Here is a 16,043-nt window from a genome sequence, read left to right as displayed (position 1 = left end):
GTTGGGCTAAAGATGAATCCCTTCTTGGGGATTTGGAATCACAAACAGATGGAACCAGCTAGCAGAGGAGCTGAAGGAGAAAAGAGGCCTTAGGGTTGAGTTACCTCCATGGCAGGCAGACTGTGCAAGGCACACTCAGAAGAGAGTGGAATGCAGAGGAGACCCCACAAATGGCAGTGTGTGTGAAGGCTGGAGCAGGGAGATGCCCAGATCTGTGTTAGATCCTACACCTGTGCTTCTCAATCTTAGTTGCACTTGGAATCACCTGGGGAGCTTTAAGAATACTGGTACCGGGTTCTCGCCCTCAGGGATTCTGGTTAAATTCTATACCTGGGGTGTGGCCTGGGCATGAGATATTTAAAAGCTCCCCAGGTGTCTCTTACACACAGCCAGGGCTGCATATGGTAAACGTTCTTGTCAGCCACAATAGCCTTCCTTTACCTGTGGTGACCGAGGGGGCCTGTGCTCCTTGCAGCAAGTGTGGCTGGAATAGTTGCTCTGGTACACAGAGGTGCTGTGGATTGTCCCGTCTCCATAACTACAGGCAGCAGGAGTCCACAATAATATGACTCAGATTTGACAACTGCCCTCACAAAAGTAGCACATGGAGGGGTGGGTGGGGATAAGTGTACTGTCTGAATGAACTGGTTACCCTGAGCTGCAAATCAGAGATCTCTACCCATACACTTGCCAAGCGGCCATCCAGTAGGTTGGTGCAGAGATAATGTAGAGTTTGCCCTCTGCCCCTGATCCTGTGGGAACATTTGAGGTCTCTGCCACTTCCTCTATTCTTAGGGAGGGAAAAAGGCAGGCACTGTTCCCTAGAATTTTGGTGGAGGTGGACACAGGGATGCACCTTGTCCTTTCTGTACCCTCCCCCCAAGGGCTGTGCACTTAGGTCTCTTAGCCATCAGTCTCGAGTGCAGTACGAAAACAACGGAGTGTAGGAGGTGTGGGGAGGAGTTTTTTCCTCTGCAACCAAGGGAGTGTGTACTTCCTTATCAAGAAAGACATTTAAGACCATACATATCAACTGTCAATACCATGCAGGCAATAGCTCATTCTTTAAATGATGATTGTTGCCTCCATGATAGCCTGTATTTCATAGACTCCTGCTGCATTATCTTATTTGGTCTTTGAACCAACTCTGTGAAAGTGGTAGAGTAGGTGTTAATAGCTGTTTGGCAGGAGGAAACTGAGGCCTAGAGGAATGTTAAAAGCTTTGACCAAGGTCATGAGGCCCAAGACTCCTGGTCTACTGCCCTTTCCACACACTGGGTGGTCTCTCAGTATAGGACCCGGATCACATAGTGATACAACATCCCCATTCTGGTAGACAACCATAATAACATTACTCAGCTTATGCAGTTTTAAGAAATCTAATTAAGTCATAATTCCTTTTTTAAAGGAATTAATTACTCAAAATAAGCAGTCTTAAAGTCACATTAAGGTCATGTCAACTTGTATTTTTTTCAAGTCAAGAATTTTAAAAATCTGAATGCAGTTCGGTGTATTCTGCTTAAGGACGCTATATGCTCAGTGTAGAAATTCTGGAAAATAAAGAAAAGCTTAAAGAAGAAAATAAAGATCACTTGTAATCATACTACCTAAAGATGTGAATATGTGTATATATAATAAATATATGATATATACATGTATATATTTATAAAATTGGAATAATAATTTTATTGTTCTGTGTCCTCCTTTTCAGGTACTTATTTTTTCAAGAATAATTTCTCAGGACAATACATTTTCAATATATAATTTTAACAGATGAGTAAGTTTTGTATTATGGAGATATCGGGATTTAACTTTTTTATTGTTGATTCCAATTTTCACTGTTATAAACACTACCATAACCACCCTCTCATGCAAGTATTTTTCCATATTCCTAATTCTTTCCTTAGAATAGACTTAGGATAGATTTTTAAAAGTAACATTATTGGATTGTATATGGTTTGTATGTCTCTAGTTTATTACTAACTTGTATCAAATTACATGTTCAATTCTGAATATAAAAACGCCTGTTTTTACCACATCCTTACCAACATTTAGTATTATCATTTTTGTTTCTTTTTCTATGAAATCATGTCCTGTGACCATTTTTGTTGCTTTCTAAGCGCCTTTTATTTACTAAGGATATTACCTATTCTTTTCCTTTCTTATTTGATGCTGAGTTTTTCCCTACTGATTATGATTTGCCTTTTGAATCATGATTTTTAACATATAGACATTTTACATTTTAACAAAATATATCAACTTCTATTATATATTCTTTCTTTGCTGTAATTCTTAAAATGTTTTTTCCTACCTTGATATTAATGAAATATTACCTAAACCTCCCTCCTTAAGCTTTTTTTTTTTTTTGACTCTAATTTATTTGGGACTTACTTTTATCTATGATGTGAGGTGAGACATTGCCTTGATTCCTGCCTAGATATTTACCCAAATTTGCCAAAGCCTGTTGTTGAATAATTAATGCCCTCCCCCTGCTCTGCCACTTGCGAGTACGTATTACTTCCTTCAAATGTCTGCTATTTTATTGGGTTTTTCCAAAAATGAAATCTTGGATTTACTTATTCCCACTGCTTCCTAATTTATTTTTTTTTCTGTTTATTATTTATTTTCTCTTGAGGTCCTTAGAATATATATTGTTTCATGCTCAATTCATATGTTTTTATTCTTTCTGATTTAAAATGAAAGTATCAATATTTAGAAATATGACTTTACCTCTACGTAAAGCATCCAGTAAGTTTTAAATGTAATCTCTTAAAATTGCATATTTGATTGCAACAAATATTTAGAATAATATTCTTAAAATTTCCTGTTGATGATAGTTTTTTATTTTAAAGCTTTCATAAATTAAAAATTAATGTTGCACTGGGACCAGAGGACGAGATCTGTAAAATGTCTGCTAACCCTGAGCTCCAGTTCTTCCTTCTGACTACCTATTTTCAACCGTCTGTAGGAGTGGGTTGCACCTCTCCATAAGCAATAAATTAACACCAAGGCTGAAAGGTTATTAGGGGGTTCCTAGTTGAAAAGCTAGGACCAGCAGCACTTAATTCAAAAGGGGCAGAGAAGTGTGTGATAGGGTTGGCATGGAGCTCAAGTGCTGGGATCAGCAACAGAGAAGTAAAGGAGGAAGCAGAGGATCACAGAATGAGGATCTAGCTACGTTAGATGGAGGTCAAGGCTAAGGCTGCCCAACGTTCAGCTGGGGGTCCACAAGAGTAAAATAACTGGGCAGGAGGGACATGTGTCGATGCCAAGGCTGCCGGGCTGCTGAAGTGGTTTCTTGCCCTGGCTTCTCACCTCTTCTAGGGACCAGGGAAGGAGCATGCTGCAGGGGGAATCGCAAAGCCTGGGTCTTCATTCCCACTTGGCCGTAAATCCTCTGTGTGGCCTTGAGCACATCACTTCTCCTCTCTATGTTGTCAAATGAGGGGTCTAAACTAGCTTGAAAGATGTATGCGTCAGGCTTGTAGAGCTGCAGGCTTCATTCATGGAAGAGTAGGCATGGCCTCTACATGAGGAGTGGGGCATAGTGGGGAGGCAGGTCTGCAGATGACTGAAAGGGAGGAGTAACCCTGCTGGGAAAATCTCCCCTTGTCTCAAGCCAGACTGCTCATCTGGTCACATCAGGGCCTCCTGGCTCTAATGACACTTCTTCAGACTCTCTCTAGTCACCCGTGACATCTTAACTGCCATCACAATTGTCATTGTTCCACAAGTGGTCTGCATTTTATCTTCCAGCCCAAAGCAGATCCTTGCAGCTATGGAGTGGGGCATGATTTAGGGGGCTCTCCCATAAAACACCCCCTCAGTAAGGGCTACTCTGGATGAAGAAGAGTGAGCAGCCAGCATTGGGCTGTCACTTAGAGATGGCACTGATTAGACATAGAATAGAGAATCTGGTTTCTAAGTTTGTGGCTGCCGCTTATTATGTACATGATACATCAAGGAGGTAAATCTATTTCATCCTCTGTTAAAATAGGAATGATAATAACAAAAAGATTTCCTGGAAGATTCTAAGAATTCCATGAGATAATGTATAAGAGCATATCTCCAATGCTTCTGCCAAGGAATCGCTCAGCAAGGAGCATAGACATAAAATATCAGAGCTGGAAGAGCTTTTAGCTCTAGTGAAGGACCTTAGTTATATAGAGTGGGAAACTGAGGTCCAGTGAGATTGTCACCTACCTAAGAGAGCTGTTATGAGCGTTGTCCAGGGAATTAGGCAGCCGTGGGCAGTGTTGCGTAAACATACTTCCAAGTACATATGTGTGCCTGTGTGTGTATATGTGCATATATATGTAAATGAGAGAGCAAGATGCATGGGTTACAGCCGTTGGAAGACTCGAGGGCATAGCTGGAGGGGCTGGCCAACTTGTTTAGAGCTGCCTCTGCTTAAATGATTCAGACCTGCTAGCTGTTACTAATATTCTCCTTTATCCAAAAGAATAGGACTGGTTGAATGAAAGTTAATAATAGGCTGATGATTAACTTCAGTTAAATGCACACGTTCTAAGTGCATGTGCCACGTGAATAATTTACATCTGAATATTTTAAAATATGCTCTTAAGATAGGAAAGCATTAAAATGGGACACATCACATATGAGCACATTATGTCACAGTTCTTTTTGACTTTCATCCTTGGAAAACATTTTCAATGTAATTCAGCTGATCCTTAAGTAGACCACCACCTCTTTGATCTGGATTGATGGAGAGTAACCTTACTTTTGCTCTCATAAGTCTGAGGGGGGGGGATCCTAGAGAGATATGCCATTCAATTCCTCAGGTGAGGAAACTGAGGCCTGCAGAATTAAGTGACTTATTCAAGGCCACATCTTTTGTCAGCAGCAGCGCCAGGTTTAGAATGTAGATTTTAGATTTGCAGGGATTCCCTGGGGAATATTCTTGGCATGCACACTAGCAAAGGCTTGAGCATGGACCCACCCGTTTGGTTTTATAGTTCATTACCTCTCCTCCCAGGATAGTCAAAACTTTTCCTTTATAGACATTGGCATAACTAGTCAACAGCCCACCCTCCCGACGTTGTTTGTAAATTCAGTCTGTATTTCCCTGCTTCTAAAAAGCAAAGGAGGAGGGACTTAAATTTTATTTAAAGCCTATTCTATGCCAAGCCTCGTCTTTATCAGATTGCCATCTATTAACTCATTTTAATCCTCCAATGAACACTGTAGTGTAGTCTCCATTTAAGATACAAAGAAACCCAAGGTGAGAGAGGTAATTCGAAGCTTGTAACTGGCAGAGCTGGGATTCTGTGCTCCGGTATGATCTCCCCCCGGACTGGTAATGGTCACGGGCAAGGCCATGCTTCCTCCTTTTAGTCCTATCAGATCTGCCCAGTATCTGCTACAAATCTAGGCAAGCCTTGCCCAGTAGTTCCCCGAGTGTAGTCCCTGGAACACAAGGCCTTTACGGGGTTGAGAGGTTTTACGTGAACAACAACAGAAAAAAACAGACAAATAAATTTGGGGAAAGTGGGTAAATGAAGTTACTCGGGGTTCCTAATTACACGAATCTTTCTATCCTTAAGTAAATTGAGACTCTTCAAAAGGGATTTAAATATGCAGCTTCCCAATCTTATTGATAATGGGACGCTTTTATCATTGAGTTTTACATACAGTGTGTATACCCAGGGAAATGCTGGATTAGGCATTTGGGAAATAGCTGTGAGGGAATCCTCTCAAAACAAGAACAGTAAGAGTGTAAATTTAAGCTCAAGAGCTTTTTCCTATTGAATGGGCTGCAAGTGATAATCTACTTCCTCTGAAAGATGGAGCTCCACTGGGAGGTCCCCAAAGAAGCAGAGTGTGCCACGCTGCTTGACCAGGTAGAGAGCCTGGCAGTGAGTCACTCCTTATATGGAGATAGATGGTTTAATGGATCCTTTAAGATAGGATTCTTTCTACCCACCCAAGCTCTGTTAGCAAGCCTCTCTAGAACAAGCTGAGGTATAAATAATTAAGCTAATAAATAAAGCAAGGGACTTCCCTGGTGGCGCAGTCGTTAAGAATCTGCCTGCCATTGCAGGGGACATGGGTTCGAGCTCTGGTCCAGGAAGATCCCACATGCCGCGGACCAGCTAAGCCCATGTGCCACAACTACTAAGCCTGCTCTCTAGAGCCCGAGAGCCACAACTACTGAGCCGGTGTGCCACAACTACTGAAGCCCGCGTGCCTAGAGCCCGTGCTCCGCAACAAGAGAAGCCACCACAATGAGAAGCCCCCACACCGCAACGAAGAGTAACCCCCGCTTGCCACAACTAGAGAAAGCCCGTGCACAGCAATGAAGACCCAACACAGCCATAAATAAATAAATAAATGAATAAATAATAAAAATAATAATAAATAAAATAGGGCTTCCCTGGTGGCGCAGTGGTTGAGAGTCCGCCTGCCGATGCAGGGGACATGGGTTCGTGCACCAGTCCGGGAAGATCCCACATGCCGCGGAGCGGCTGGGCCTGTGAGCCATGGCCGCTGAGCCTGCGCATCCAGAGCCTGTGCTCCGCAACGGGAGAGGCCACAACAGTGAGAGGCCCGCGTATCGCAAAAAAAATAAATAAATAAATAAAAAGAAGCTCTTTAAAAATAAATAAATAAATCAAACACCGAAGGCATAGATTCCCAATATCCTGTTGTAGGTTAAGAAAAGGAAAACAACATAAAATAATTCCAGAGACTTTTCTAAGCCAAGATGCATTGCGAGTAGCCAAGCAGGGATAGAATGAGTGGTTTCCCAAATTTATTTGAGCACAGAACTCTTTTTTTTTTCAGGACAACTGTTCTATAGGACACGAGTTTAGAAAACATTGGTCTAAGATATAACTTTAAAGTATATAAGTCCCTTTCCATTTGCTCTTTTCTTCACTCTCTCTCTCTTTCAAAGGAAGGAGACCAGAGTTTACACATACAAAGAGAGTTGAACCCTAGGGAAACTCGATGTTCTTGCAGCGGGCCACTCTTTCAAAGGGCTTGTCAACGATTTTCTCCAGGAATGAGGACACATCCCCTGCATATCCGCACTAATGACAAAGGTTGACCCTTTGAGAGGGGATTCGATTTGGGGAACAAAGCTATGCAAAGTTAAGCCCAGTTATTCATGTTCAAGAGGAAGCAGAGAGAAGTAGTTAAAAGTGAGGATGTGGGTTTACACTCCGGCTCTGCGACTTATGAGGGGTGTGACATCGCGGAGGTTACCTAACCCTTCTAGGATTTAGTGCTTCATCTGCAAAATGGACATAATCACACTTCCTCACAGGGTTATTGTGATGATGAAATAAAAAATGAGACATATACAGTGCTTGGCATCAGGCAATACAAAAATGACAATGTCCCCTAACAAAACTTTGCCTGGTTTTATTGTATGACTTGTAAACTGGCAGTGAAGACAATTCTCAAAGATCTAGAAACGTTTAGCTATAGAAGCAAAGTTAGGAAGAATCTCTGATCTCCTGTAAGGAATTCTCTGCAAGTCAGGAGTTACTTGTGCATATAAATTCTAGTCTGTTTATTTTTTAAAGGTCGTTGTTTTTTAATCACAATTTACACAGGCAAGCACCTGTCATCCTGCCATGTAAATGGGCTCAACAATTCCTTTCCAGTCCTTGCCCCATGGGAGGGATATTGAAACATTGTTCTACAATCAGCCACCATGGGAGGTCCTGGTAAAGTCCCAGTGGACCTGCTTGGGAAATTATTATTCCCAAACTACATTATTATTCTAATAATAACTTTATAATAGTCAATTCCATAGAATGAGGCTCTTTCATTTAACAATCTAATTTACTGGTTTGTTAGAATTGATACAATAAATTTTGTCCTTTTCTTTAACAAGGCCATTTTCTATATTATGTATTCTATCCTACAAACAGTACTCTGTAGAATAGAATAGAATACAATAGAATTTTTAAGCAGAAAGAGACCTTAGTTAATTGAACATGAAGGTCTCAAAATGCCAATTACATATGTTTTGTTTGGTCTCCTGTTTCAGAAATCTGCCTCCAGATTTCTGCCTTCCCCTGAAAATTTAAAAAGTAAGACCGCATATTCATGTGCGGTCAGCAATAATCAGTTGAAACTGAAGATGTCATTTTTAGGTAAGACATGTCTTGTCTGGTTTACCCCAGTCACTACCACTCCCTACTGTCTTATACCCAACTGTTTCCTTCATTTACCTTATCACCCCAGCCCCCACTGGGCATTTGAGTGTGAGAACCATAATTTAATCTATCTCTGATATTTTCTACATATAAAATCTGAGGCCCAGGGATACTTGGTCACACAGCCCGTTACTGTCTGAACTGGATTTCAAACCCAAGTCTCCTGACTTCTACTTCAGGCTTCTTTCCATCTTACCACAAAACTACTCATCTGAAGACTGGCCAGTGTTAATTATTTTTAACAAAACTTGACATGTTTACAAAATACGGTTCCAGTTGTTTTTTCATGAGGAAGAAGTGAAAGGGTTCTGCTTCTCTTTTCCCCTCCCATTCTCGGAAAGGTAAATAGTTCATGTTCCTTGTGAGAAGTATTTGAAGAAAGATTTCTTAGCAGGTTCTGATGGAGACCTATGCGTAGAACAATAAAATTTTACAGCTAGCACTGTAGGAAAACCCAAACTATACAATCAGATGCTAATCTGATGTTAAGGTCATTCAAATTAAAGTGATTTTCAGAACTATAATGAAAGCTAATGTTTATTGAGTTACAGGAGCTGTGCCAAGTGCTTTACGTGTACTGTTTCATTGAATCCTGACTGTAATCCTGTGTAACAGGTACTATGGTTATTGCCCACTTTGTAGATGCAGATAATGAGGCTTGGTTAAACTTGCCCCGAATCACAGAACTAGGAAGCAGCAGAGTGAGGATTTGAACCCACGTCTATTTGACCACAAAACCTGTGTTCTTTACTACTTGCCACATTGCCAGCTCACCAGGGTTAGCCATTTTGACATCACAGCTGTCATTGTAATGCCCTGGGATCATTTTGTAGCCTATATCAGCCGTAGGCTCAACAATGGGCAAGAGTCACCATCCTCACCAATCAACTGAATATCATTTTGAACAAAATGAGAGAGCTTATCATGACTGCCTTATGATACAGTCTTTGTGTTCATAAATTTGCTCTTCATCTTAATAATGCTCAACCAACATTTTTCTTTGGATGTCCTGTCAGACTGGATGAAGGGGGACTTTGAACCTTCACAGGAGAGAGGCTAGTCAAACCTGGGAGAGAACCTGGGTGGCAAATATGATTTTGTACTTGTCAAAGACCTAGAGGAAATCAGAGTGAAACAAAAGGGATTCAGCAGGTGGGTCTAAAGAAAGATTTTGGATGCTTTGCCTTTTAAGTTCCAGTACACTGGAAATATCTGTTGAAGGAGTTTGACATCATAATGTCGTGAACAAATATCTCTTCATGGTTTTTTTTTGGTTCAGCCCACTTTCCAGACGTCCACACTATTAATTCACATGAAATCTGATTGTGTATACAAAACATACAAAAGAGCAGGTACATGACCGAGACTATCTACTGATAGGAAAACAGGAATCTCTAGTATAAAATCTATAAAAATATGAACTGAATTCAACAAACATATAGTAAGCAAGATCTAAGCTTATAACATCCGGGCTCTTTTCTAGGACCTTGGCTATTGAGAATCCTCGAGAAACAAGGGCAGACACAAGCACAGTTAGCTCTAAAAATGACAGAAAGAACTATAGACATCAGTAAAATCTACAGAGCTTGAGAAAATAGAGGTACTTCAGGCTGGTATGCATGGATCTTACAGTGTGTGGGTGTATGTGTGTGTGTATGTGTGTGTGCGATCAATACTGCGAGAGATGACCCTAGACAAATAGCCAAATTCTATTAATACCAACTCGGGTGTTCAGATGTTTCTCTGTTTCTAGGGAACCATTAAAGGCTTCCAAGCATGAGGGTGACATGATGAGATCTGCGCTTCAAGAAGGTAACACTGATGGAGGTGGGGAGAATAGGGACCGGAATCAGGGGGACCAGTGCAGAATCTCCCCAGCAGCCTGTGGAACAGTGATTGCAGCCTCAGTTAGGGCCATGGTCCTGGGGTGAAGAGGAGATGGCAGATTCTCATGCTGTTTCCTGTTGAAAGTGGACATGAGGGAGAGGTAACTCCTAAGTTTCTTGCTTGAATAATTGGGAGAATGAAATACACCTTCAGAGAAAACCTTTGTTGTACAGGGCTGTGTGCACAGTCACAACAATTAATTAATTAAGAAGTTAAAAATCAGAGCTATGGGTCATTGGACAGATTGTAGACAAAACAGCCTAGGTGATTGAAATTTTTACTTTTTCGTCCCTTGTGGGCCATCAACTGGGCACAAACCAAAACATGCTCATCCATAACCAGCCAATAATTCCTCTAGAAGCCCTCTTAGCTGATGGGTTTGGCTTGAGTTGTCACTGAAGATTGCTAACTGTTTCTTACATTTGTCATGTAAGGAGGAATAGAAAAAGAGGCTAATCGCTGTACAGGTGAGAGAGGCTATGGATAGCTTTCCCCGGACAAATCCTATTTTGAAGAACTGAATGATAAAATCTTAGTAAGGATGGACTTATGATTTATCATGTTCATGCTGTTTGCTTTTCTGTTTTTTAGTTTTTGATTTCTTATGGGCTATATATTTATGTATTGATTGTGGATTAATAAAAGAAATGATGATATTTTTTCCCCAGAGGGATCAATTCTGTTGCTTCAGACAAGATCAGATCTCACTGGAATAAACAGAATTTTTTCTGGTTACACCAAATTCTTATATAAAGATTTTTTGTGTGTGCATGATACTAACCTAACCCTGTAATTTACTCCCTGCAAATAGAACTCTCTTTAGAGTTGGATAGCTTTAGTTTATTAAAAATTTGATCAACAAATGGCAATGTGGCCACATTTTATGCTCTTAAATTTGAATTTTACTTCTGTAATGAGCCTACATCATTGGGGATTTTAGTCTGTGGTTGAGAAGAACAGGACTGTCCTGTGTGAAAACACATTTCTGTAAATTGCCTTCGCTACAAGTACCACTCGCTCCTATCACTAAAAACAGACTAGAATGAATAATCATTCCCACCGGTTATGTTTCACAGCAGGCCTATGGAAACATGAATGAAATTACATTTGCTTGGGAAAGGTTTTGTTGCTGTTGTTTAAAACCATAGGTGTTTTTTAAAAAAATAGGTTTGTATAACTAATCTGATGAATTTTTATTGGATAATTTTATTCTTCCTCTCTACAGAGTGTGGGCTTTTGTTTTTCTTGTTCTCCAACACACATTGCCAGCCAAGGCCTACCAGGATCTTTTCCCCAAAAACATTATATGTAACTTAAGGAGGCACTACGTCTGTTTCCCTCAGTACCCCAGGCTAACATTTCAAAAAGTACTTCTCATCATGCCTTCTGCAGAAGGTCTGAAAAAGCATTTGGGGCCATAATGAAATTATCAGATTGTTAGGGTGGGCGACATGAATGGGTCATTTCTTTTCTCTTTTCCACAACTTAGCAAGAAACCAACTGCCTTTGTACATCAATCAAGCAGAATCGATTCTGAAGTTTCTCTCTTCACAGGATATGACAGGTCAGTTTGGTAATCCGCGGTCACGAATACCATTAGAATTCATTGCAAACCCCAAGCAATGGTTGGTGTGATCCAGGTCTGGTCTGATGGCAAAAGTCATGCAAAGGCAAATAAGACCCCTGGGTCTTCATGTTCCAGTGTGGGGTGTTCAGGGCAGTGGATGGCCCTGTCCTACAGAAAAACTCTTTCTGTCTGTGAGCCATGCATTCCCACCACTGTTATGATTATGACACTGTTCATACTTGGAGCTTTTTCATTTATTTTCTCCTCAGTGAAAATGCGCTTATTAGACCCTTTCCCAACGACAGGAGGAAACAGAGAACATTGGACAGGAAGAATGGGGAGCAGAATCTTTAGGAAACAGGATCCTGGAGATCAGAGACAAACTTTGACCCTGGACAATTTTGCATAAGATCAGCACTGGCACAGATCTGCCACGTTGAGGTTAGCCAGTGTGAGTTAAGTAAGGACATCCAGGGCAAGAATTACCCGCCCTTTTGTTATTTCTGAAAACTGAACTGCTTTTAGAAATAAGGGCTGGAATGTTCCATAGGAACTCAGAGCATGGAACGCAGGGGCATGGCACACACGCTCCGTGTGGGCTATTTAAAAACCAGTTCCTTGGCTTTCCTCTGTGATTCTAAATACGTGTAATCACATTACTCTGCAGCAGCCGGTAACTATTTCTATAACATTGTCCAGCATCTGTGTTTGCTGAGGCCGGATCCACCCAGCAGAAACACAGAGTGGAGAGGTGCTAACTGATGAGGTTGATCGATCCGGGCTTTCTGTGTCACAGCTAATGCCCATCCAGTGTTGGAATTTGAGTAGTATGTGTCAACTGACACTTCTCAAATTTTAAGGACTGATCTATTTAACTCTCCTGGGGAGAGAGAGGTGCCTTAGCTCAACAAAAGGATGCTTTTAAAATGAGCCATTTATGTATTTAACAAATAATAACATAGGCACAACTGATCACTTTCTCACATACAAGCAATTCTTATCCTACGGAAGGATCCCAGCACTGAAGACTTTGCCCCTTTATGTGCTAAAGACTCTGTCTTTTTTGAATTTGTTTGATGTACTAACACTTCCCCTAATCACACTATTAGCCATCAATCAAACAGATAAATCACTTAGGAATATTCTACTCAATTGTTAATCATTCAAAGACATTAGCTAGTAGAAGGACAGTAGCCAACATTATTACATAATATCAAAACACCTGATCAGGTTTATGAAATGAAATAGTCAAACCAGTTTGGGGATTTCATATAGACGAAACAATAGATTAATTGATTTTTTTTTTAGCTTTTTTAGCTTTATGTGAAAAGTTAAAACCCTACCATTTATAAAATGTGTAACCATTTGTCACATCCTATACCAAGCATTTTATCTACTTAAATCTTATTTATCTCTGATAACTTTTCAAGGTGTCATCACCTCCATTTTACAGATGAGGAGACTGAGGCTCAGAGAGAATTAGTCATTTGCACACAATTTCACGTCTAGTTTCTAGGGAGTGGTAGGGTGAGATTTACACACAGGTCTCTCGCATTTCAAATCCATGCTGTTTGCCTCTGTATATAAAACCTCAAAAGGCCAAAATGGCCAATTAAGGCAAGAAAACAAAAACAAGCAAAAAAACTTGGGTCCAGGATCATGCAGTTAAGATAACTACAGCTCAGTTGATGGACATTTGGCTGATTCCCCCCCTGGAACCGGTAACTACAACCCAGTCTGTGGCCTGACACCTGAGAACGGGGTGGGGGGTGGGGGGGGACTTCTTGCCCCCATATGTGGTCCTGATCTAAGAACCAACACTCCAATGGCCAAACGTTACACGTCAGAACAAATTATCCATGTTACATTATGACTGTGGAGAGATCTGATTTCTTAGTCAAATATTATTTTTTGACTATTTTCAGACATAGACTGAATATATGGTTCCCTCATGGCTAACTTAAAACACACAGCAAAGACTAATCCTTTGCACTCTCCTATATTAATATTTTCTTTCCCTCCTTATAAGGGGATGAGTTATAAATTAGATGAGATTAGAAAGCAGTCACTTGAGAATGAATATTTTAAGGAATTACCTAGAAAGAACTGAGATTTTTATTCCCCACACGGTAAATCATACAGAGTAGCAGCCTGCCCCAGGTCCCCGAGGACAACATCTTGAGCGCATATGTTATGCTGGGTTCTGTATTGACTAATTCAGAAACTCCAGGGTAAAATTACCAAAGTTCCCAAGTCAAAAATGAAAGTAAAAGGGTGGAATGAAATGAAGATCATTGTTGCAACATTCCAACAACTTCATAAATAGCCATGAAAGTAGCTAGCATTACAGGTTAGCAAATTTACAATTGCAAGCATCAATCCGCACCGTGGGTGTCAAGTCGCAAACAAACCCAGCTACCTCACTTTACTGATATTCCTTTCCTCTCCAGAAATATAATCACATTTGACAAAATTAATATTGAGATCGTTTTACTAGAGGGTTTATCCAAATATATGCCGTATTAAAAATAGTCATGATATAAATATTTCTCACAAGAGCTGCAGCGATGGTGTGAATAAAAAACTCCCTTCTGAGATTTCAGTAAAACCAGATCTCACAAAGGATCTGAAAGAAAACAAAACAAAACAATAAACAGACACACACAAAGAGACACACACACAGAACAAACCTTATGTTAATCCAGTTTAGCAAAACAGTCACTATTTGACACTATTTTATGAAGTACGATACTGTTCCTTCCCAGATGAAGTAGGAGAGATGAATCTGCTACAGGTTTCTCATAATAATGTTCAGGGGTGGAAGATATCTAAGCATGTTCTGTAGCAGCTAATAAAAATCAAAATTTCTAAATGCAGCAAAATGTTAGCCCTGTCAAATGGCCAAGCGTGCAAGAGGAATCTCTCCCCATGCCCTTCTACCAATACATGCAAAGCCCCAAATACATCGGCTGGAATTTTTAAATTGTAAATTAGATACCAAAATGCTTACGGGCCTTACAATGAGATAACGTCAGGAGGAACGGTTCGTGGAATGGATCTGGCATTCTCACATAAAGCATTATCTTTGGTACAAGTACACACGGCAGGGCATTTTGGCTTCGCTGGTTTCTTCCCCTCAGTCAGCAAAAGCGCAGATAAGAGACATAGGCAATAAGCAATTCTTTTCAGGGGGATGCAGGCATTTCCCATCCTTTGGCTTCTCTCTGATTCCATGCAGTCGAAAAAATATCCCCAAACATGAACAGGGCTTCTGGAATTCAGATGGTGATTGTCTTGCTTTAAGACCAGGTCACATAAGAGTCCACCCTTTTCCTCTGCCTCTGTCTCTCTGCTTTTCAAAACAGGGACCTGCAGCTGATTCGTGAGCTGCTCCTCGCTCCAGCGATGCACTGCTCGGGGAAGAGACCTGTGAGGTGCTGCGAGATGGGAGGGATCCAACTGCTCGAGGAGAGAGCGGACTTGCATCACCACGAAAACACTGAGCACAGACCAGCCTTCGAAGGCAAAGCGAAGTGATGTAACAGAAAATAAACAGCTTTCTGCTTGCACCGGGAGCCCTTTAATTGTTACCAAAAATAGGATGGCATAATGTCTTATTAGTGGGTGGGTGGGCCGGTGGGTGGGAGCAGTCATCTTGCACCGGATCTCAGCAATCTCAGAAACCTTTGGGAATTTGCTTTTCATGTGGCAAACAACCTAGTAAGGAAAGCTAGCTTTGGAGCCAGCCCTGGCTGGAAATAGGAAGTGAAATGAAACTCTCTCCCTTCGCAGCTTTTGGCTAAAACCTTGGTATTTCTTGCTGAGTCCACCTGACTGATGCCATCGCTGAAAGACAAGCAAGAACACATGGAGAATGTGACTTTCAGGGAATGAATGTGAGTAAATACTTTTCTGACACTTAACTGTCATAAATTATTGATTTTCATAATCCACCCCGCCCCCTCCCCCCCATGTGTAAGCCATTCCCTCCTCCCATGGTGAGGGAGGGAGATAGAAGCGGTTCGTTGACTGCCTCTGTGTATAACCCGCCCTCCTCACCTCTCACACTCCCCTTTCTTGAGCGCTGGACCCAGAAGCCTGGAAGGAACTCCCTGCCAGCAGGAGGCAGCCAACTTTGGTTTCCAGGGCTCTGGTAAGGTCTGGCTGAACCCAGGAGGCTGAGATACGGTGGGGAAAACGCCAACCTAAGAGCCAGAGACCTGGCTTTTTAGGGCCCAGTTCTGCCATGAACTAGCTGATGGTGCCTCTGAATCTATTCTCCTGTCTGTGAAATGGGCATGATAATGCAGATGTTCCATAAATATTACAAACATTAAATCCAAATGGTAGGGACTTCCCTGGGGGCACGGTGGTTAAGAATCCGCCTGCCAATGCAGGGG

The 16,043-nt window shown here is 41.2% G+C and overlaps 1 protein-coding gene across 3 annotated transcripts in view; it reads right to left on the bottom strand.

Annotated features, from left to right (window-relative positions):
- The window catches only part of LGI1 (leucine rich glioma inactivated 1), a 33,457-nt gene extending 18,003 nt beyond the window's left edge, over window positions 1-15,454 (bottom strand). For 2 of the 3 annotated variants that reach the window (XM_049696735.1, XM_049696736.1), the window contains exons 1-2: window positions 14,663-15,454; window positions 14,198-14,269 (exon numbers count right to left, since the gene is read on the bottom strand). In XM_049696735.1, the coding sequence (XP_049552692.1) occupies window positions 14,198-14,269; window positions 14,663-15,348 (758 nt within the window). In that variant the 5' untranslated portion in view covers window positions 15,349-15,454. The remainder of the gene's footprint in view (window positions 1-14,197; window positions 14,270-14,662) is intronic. The other variant, XM_004279416.4, reaches the window with a different exon arrangement.
- Window positions 15,455-16,043: the final 589 nt, after the last annotated feature.

This window comes from Orcinus orca, chromosome 14 (assembly GCF_937001465.1).
Source record: "Orcinus orca chromosome 14, mOrcOrc1.1, whole genome shotgun sequence".
NCBI lineage: Eukaryota > Metazoa > Chordata > Mammalia > Artiodactyla > Delphinidae > Orcinus > Orcinus orca.
This window is presented reverse-complemented; position numbering and strand designations above follow the sequence as displayed.